This window comes from Berghia stephanieae, chromosome 4 (assembly GCF_034508935.2).
Source record: "Berghia stephanieae isolate SIO BIC M18660-M18661 chromosome 4, UCSD_Bste_1.3, whole genome shotgun sequence".
Lineage (NCBI taxonomy): Eukaryota > Metazoa > Mollusca > Gastropoda > Nudibranchia > Aeolidiidae > Berghia > Berghia stephanieae.
The window spans coordinates 87,617,484-87,624,488 of NC_088363.1; the positions used below are offsets into that span (position 1 = coordinate 87,617,484).

The window sequence follows — 7,005 nt, forward strand, 5'->3', positions numbered from 1 at the left end:
TTTTTGTCCCATGTACATGTATTTATTTAAAACATTTTGTACAGGTATCAGTGCAAATTTTTTTACCTCTACACTTCTTTCATATTTGAAATGAACACAATGAAAATCAACATTTGCGCATCACACCATTCATAAGATAAAAGCAAATCGTAATCTTTAATGCTCAAATTCTGTCATTAAAAACAGAAATTCATATCAAAAACAATTTTATTAAATATAACATTACCTATAGTCATAAGATAAAATACATAAATTTCACATAGTTCCAGCTCCTTGTAGTAACTTTTGAAATCGAGTGGCTATAGTCATAGATGTATCAATAAATCTCTCCACACAATTGCTCACACAGGTTTCTGTGCGACTGTCAAGTTTGTCTTTCGGTCTATCGACACATTGGTCCCAGCATACATCTGCAAGTTTATGAATCTGATGAGAAACATCGAGAGAAAGAAAATTTTAGATTTACTGAAATACATAACTAGTAATAGTGAAATTAATTAGGATAATCATAATAGTAGTCATTATAATAATAATAATGATCATAATAAAAAACAAAACAAACCCACAATCATAATAATAATAATATTAATAATAATAATAATAATATTAATAATAATAATGATAATAATAATAATAATAAAATAATAATAATAACAATAGTAATAATAATAATAATAATAATAATAATAATAATAATAATAATAATAATAATAATAATAATAATAATAATAATAATAATAATAATAATAATAACAATAATATAATAGTTAAAAAATTGCTCAGACAATCTGCAGAAGGCATCGAGTTTGACCAGATGCAAGCGAGTTGGCACAGTCCGACCCCACATGATGGAAGTTATCAAAAAGAGTTAATGAATATTTGATTGATTGTATGAAATGAATTTTATTTTCCAATTGTTTTGAACAAAAGAACATTCATTATTGAAATTTTACAGAGTAATTTGCTTTGATTTGCATACAAAAAAAGTTTAGAGGGAGTATCTCTACACCATGAATTTGAAGGTGAAGAATAAAGAACTTAATTTGCAACCACAGTGTTAACGTACTGTACCTATTACTATCATCAATACTCAAATACTGAAATAACAATGAGATCTTCTCCATGAGTCTTCTTCCAAGATATAATTATGCTTCTTTTAAATGTTTATATATACAGATCAACAAAGTTTGTGCAAAAAAACATGTTCACTGCCATTGGAAGTTATGAGAAACGTAAATTGAAGGGCCAATATTAATGTAAGCATACATAAATATTCTAGAGTAAACCAAATAAACTGGTATCTTTATTTCTTATACTTATATGCAGGAAAACATAAAACTTAAGTAATTGTACATCAAATTTACAGTCTAACAAAGGACGGCAAAAGAAATCATCTAAGGCCTATTTGGGCCTGTGACAAACTGGGCAGCTCCCGTTTGACCAAGCTATTAAATTTCATTTATCAAACTTCCAACCGACAATGGGACATGAAATCCATAATCATAAATAACACACACTACATATTATCGCCACATGAGCACTCTAGTATAATGAGTCAATAGGAAATATATTTGGCACATCTTGTAAATAGAAAAAAATATTCAATTAAATGGCAGAGATCTGAACATGCGTGTATGAAAAAGTTGCCAGACAGGCAAAAAAGATGGTAGCACGTCTGACTGATAATTAGAAGGTCTGAGGTTCGATTTCCAGTCGAGGTAGACTAATTTTTTGGGATGTTTTCTATTCTTGTATTTTTCTTTCTTGCTTTGTCTGGCACCTTTTATTTATACACACTTGTTCAGATCTTTATTTTACACTGGTGCCTGCTCCCTAGTTTCTAATTAAATGGCAATACATTTCATCTGGCATAGTAAAAACTGGAAAACTTGAAAGTTTCCATTCCAGACAATGGCAATAAGACATGGAGAACAACAAAATCAATCAAGCAAAAATTAAGAACATTTTTCAACAACTGCATCTTTTAAGTAAAATGATCAAAAACGATCTTAAAAATAAAGATCTATGATATAGAGTGAAACAAGAACCAGAGGTCCCACAAATATTGTGCAGAAAATGGAATTGGGCACACGTTAAGAGCAGCTACCACTGCTGAAAGACAACCAATGAGATGGAATCCTCAGTTGAGGAAAAGAGGACGGTACTGCAGCAGTCTACCCAATGCATGACCACCAAGTATCACTCACACAGACACTGAGACGGGGTTTCTTGCCAAAAGGGAGATCAGTACTTGATCGTTATTCATATTCAATTAGTACTCATAGAGTCAGAGTGATGATTTACAAAAAAATTCTCAAATGTTTGGAAGTGCTTGTAAAAAGAAAAGCATGGAGAATTTTATCATTACAATACCTGTGCTTGAAGCTCAGCTTTTTGGGATTCAAGCTGAATAAAACTTGCAACTTCTGGATCTACTTGATCCTTGTTTGGCAGTGAATCAAATGACATCTTTCTGAAAGGCACAAGTACAAGTCAATAATTGACTATAATGAAGGGAAAAAAAAACCCAATAATAATAAATTTTGATTAGAGGGTAATTGAATTTCTGTATTTGTAAATGTATGGTTTAATAATAATAATAAAAATAATATAGAACAACAAGTAAATTGTGTGAATGGCTCTTTTTCACTACTAGTAAAAAAAGTGTGAGCCTGTTATAACATTATTTAACAGGGGTGGTGGGAACAGAGCAAATCCCATGTTATATCAGATATCCAAGAGTCATCACCATCATCATCATCAACAGCAGCAACAAGTGCTTTGTTTGTTTTTGTGCTGCTATATGTGGTCTAGTGGTAAGACACTCGCTTTCGAATTGGAAGGTCATGGGTTCGAGCCTAACTCAGCGCATAGTTGAGTCCTTGGAAAAGGCTCTAACTCACATTCTCTCACTGTACTCAGGCGTGGAACTGAGTGGTGGTAGCCTTTATAAATTTCGGGGAATATTTTTTCTCCTTAAAACTGCTGTGACTTAAGAAAAAAAATTTTTCTCAAACACTGTGACCAAATTGTTGTAAAATCAAAATCTGTATTATTTCTTCCATTTTCCCAGAGGGGAGAATGACACAATGTGGGCAGTAGGCAGAGGGAGGGAGTGATAAAGAACTAGAAAAAGAGCTCGTCCATATCACTATCACCAAACTGACTCAGCTCATACCACTACTTTGGACTGTCGAAGGATGATTGTTGCCTGTCTCACACTTTGAGAATATGTGTAATTCTATAATTATTTTTGTCCTGATTATATTTGGACATCATGTTATGTTGTAAGAAAAGCTTTTCATTTATAATATCCACTACCTGTTGATAGTGATAGTTACTACTACTACAATTGTAATTTTAATAATAATAAGTGAATTAATAATTGTAGGCAAAAAACAAAAAAAACAACAAAAAACAAACAAGCAAAAAACTATACTGGCACGGAAGACTATTCAGCCTGAGTCCGAATAATCGATTGATTGCACATGCGCATTGGAATTTGAGTCCGAATGGTAGACTATCCAGACTCGAGTCCGAATAGCTGCAGCCAAAAAAAATAAATTAATAATAATATCATCTGGGATTGATTCAAATTCATATTCGCCCATCAATCATTACCAAATTTGAGTATCTCTTTGGAGTCAAAGTTTATTGTCTTGGTTTGACCAATGATAATATTATATACTCATTGGTTTGACGAAGTAAAGTATTTGGTTTGTAATCAAAAGTGCCGGGGTTATCTGATGACAACTGTTTGTCCTTGCCTTTATTTTCGTCTCATGGTTTAATATGTTGAATGGGAAAAAGGGTTGCCAGATTATTTTTCAACAAAATGCCAGTGGAAGACTCAAAAAATGCCAAAACACTCCAAAAAATGCCAAAGTCTGTTGACTCCCATCCCCACTAAGAAAACTACTCACTTTTGATAGACAATTTACTATCATATCCTGGTGGCTTGCGTGTTTTCTTTTCTTTTTTTTTTTTTTTTTTTTTTTTTTGAATTATACTTAATTTCCTGTTGGGGTAATTTTTTACCTACTGACTACTAAGTGGAGTGCTAAACCACTACACCACGGTTGAGAAAAGGTGTCATTTGAAGTATAATATACAAGAAAAGAAAATGCCAAATGAAAATGCCAAATGCCAAATGATTTTTCTAATGCCAAACGGTTTTCAAAAATGCCAGATTTTTGGAATCTGGCATTTAAAATGCCAAACTGGCAACCCTGATGGGAAAATAGGAGTTTTACAGTTTCACCAGTCTTCACCTTCACCAAGATCGCTAATTATATCAATATATCGATATAGGATCGATATAACACATTGACGAATTTGAATTAGTCTAAATTACTCCAAAATGACAGCAACAACAATAAAAAATGTTTTAAATATGTATTAACAAAAAAGACCTATTTACTAATAAAGCCAAGACATTGTATTCACGTCTTTTCCAGCCTGGAGTTTAAAAGGGAACTGTGTTTTCCGGCCACCAGTGGACTGAATACACAGCTGTGTATTCAGTACATCTTTATATTACGTCAGATTAAATTAGAACAATTTCACCAAGTATAAAGTCGCCATTGTCCCAACAAACTTCGCCTGAACCTGGCATTATAAGTAAGAGAAACACAATAGTCAGCTTAAAATTCATATCTATTTACCCTAATTACTGGGGAACGAATTAAACAACAGGTCTTTTTCAGGGAAGAGTATCTCATACTCATATCCAAAGTCCTAAATTAAAATAATAAACTTAAGAGTGAGTAAAAGTAAACAAATAAAAAATGTTTAAAGTCGATAAAACTTCTCGAGTCATCAGGAATTGTGACACAGCTGCGTCTTCAGTATACGGGAAGAGATTATAAGAGCTAAATGGTTTGACCAAAAGCGAGAAGGCGAGGTGGCCGATTGTTTTAGCACCGCATAACTGTAACCGGGGTGGGGTGAGTTAGGGGTTCAAGCTCCTTTCTAGGCATAATATTTTCTTGCTTTCTTTTTTTTAAAGTTTTTAAACTCCCTTGGCAAAATATATATATATTGATATAATTAGCGATCTTGGTGAAGGTGAAGACTGGTGAAACTGTAAAACTCCTATTTTCCCATTCAACATATTAAACCATGAGACGAAAATAAAGGCAAGGACAAACAGAAACAAACTCAAATTCCCAAGCCTTGAACATAGGAGAAAAAGAGGTGACATGATCGAATTATTTAAGTTTATGCATGGAATGTATACCTGCAAGAGACCAAATTTCCAGATCAACAATCAAGGCCCAACCAGGGGACACTCAATGAAATTACAAAAAGAACACAGCAGACTTAGGACAAGAAGCAATTACTTTTCTGTTAGAACAATTAACACTTGGAATAACTTGACAGATAGAGTTGTGAATGCTGAAAGTGTAAATGCCTTCAAAGCTGAGTTGGACAGATTCTGAAAAGATTTGCCAACAATCTATGATCCACAGTGCTACCACACAGACTAAACCCTTGAAAGATGAATTGGCAAAACTGAATACTTTGCCTGAACCATCTACATTAATTCAATTCAATTCAATTCAAAAGTTCATAATTTTCAACTTCAACACGTTGACACAATTCCTTGTGACACGAGAAGTTTTATCGACTTTTAACATTTATTTACTTTTACTCACTCTTAAGTTTATTATTTTAATTTAGGACAAAGTGAAGACATTGGATACGAGAGACTCTTTCCTGAAAAAGACCTGTAGTTTATTTCGTTCACCAGTAATTAGGGTAAATAGACATGAATTTTAAGCGGACAATAATTATGTTTCTCTTACTTAAAATGCCAGGTGACTAATTAATTCATGAGCGTTGAGACAGTGACCCAACCATTATATACAAGAATGAACCCTTCCTCACCCTTCTCCTCACCAAATTTAAATCACATCTTTTTGTAGACACTTGACACAGGAACAGGAACAGGCCATTAACACGTTCCGTATGTAGGTTCCTGGTAACTGTTCCTGGTTGGGCTGTGTTCTTGGTGTTCCTGTTCTAGAAACCAAGACCCATGCGGCACTACTCACTGAACAATATAGCTTATTTTCTGTTCAAAATGGCGTGTTGTGGAATGGCTTGGAGTTGAATGAGAGTGTGTTAGTTTGAGAAGGAAAGAAAAGAAGGGATGATTGAAACATTTTGTGTGACTGAGAATTGAGATTTTAAACGTTTCGACTTTTCCTTCAAGTCTGAAACTTGACAAGATAGTGTTTTGTTTTGTTTTTGTCACCCCAATCCAATCCATTAACCCCCCCCCCCTCCCCCTCCTCTCCGACGATCATTCGTTAACATCTTGAAATCTATAATCTGTCAGATTACTTAAATATGAGAATAGTTCTCTCTCTCTCTCTCTCTCTCTCTCTCTCTCTCTCTCTCTCTCTCTCACACACACACACACACACACACTCTCCCCCCCCTCTCTCTCTCTCTCTCTCTCTCTCTCTCTCTCTCTCTCCCTCTCTCTCTCTCACTCACTCTCACTCTCGCCGTTGCCCATGTCTCATAACTAACTATACATTTGACTGCTTCCCTCTCAGTCTTAGCCAAGGTCTTCGACCAGGGCCAGGACAAAACCAAGTAATTTTATTCCAAGACAAGAACAAGTTGGAAAACGTATAGGGGAATGGGATGGGAGAAACAGCAAGTGACCCCTCTGTCCATGATGGGGGTGGGGGGGGGGGGAGGTTAATTACCCCCTGGGGACAAGTTTGCCATTTAAAAAGCCTACGTAGAGAGCATAGTCTGAAACACTTGGCTGACACATCATACATTCAAATGGTTACAAATGCAAATTATCATAAAACCTAACATATGTAGAGAACAATAATTAATGCACTGTGTCTTTCAAGGTCCCAGGTCTAGGCTAAACCAAATGGTCCCAGTAAGAGGTGACAGTAAATGACATGGAATCCACAAGGTATAGTATAGAGGGATTAGTTTAATCAGGATGTTGACCCATGAAGAGTCCACCAAGAG

At 34.6% G+C, this 7,005-nt stretch overlaps 1 protein-coding gene across 1 annotated transcript; it reads right to left on the bottom strand.

Annotated features, from left to right (window-relative positions):
* Nucleotides 1–3,803, bottom strand: LOC144971482 (mitochondrial import inner membrane translocase subunit Tim8-like). Its single transcript, XM_078912435.1, has 3 exons — nt 3,622–3,803; nt 2,374–2,473; nt 1–426 (listed from the first exon to the last, which is right to left on the bottom strand). Exons 2-3 carry the CDS (start codon nt 2,467–2,469, stop codon nt 256–258), a joined length of 267 nt encoding a protein of 88 aa, XP_078768561.1. The 5' UTR covers nt 2,470–2,473; nt 3,622–3,803; the 3' UTR covers nt 1–255.
* Between the last annotated feature and the right edge of the window lie 3,202 nt (nt 3,804–7,005).

Excerpts from the sequence above, each read along its gene's own strand:
- LOC144971482 (XM_078912435.1), bottom strand. The coding sequence starts at position 2,469 with ATGTCATTTGATTCACTGCCAAACAAGGATCAAGTAGATCCAGAAGTT. Across the intron at positions 427-2,373 it reads AAGCTGAGCTTCAAGCACAG|ATTCATAAACTTGCAGATGT; the intron begins GTATTGTAATGA and ends GTTTCTCATCAG.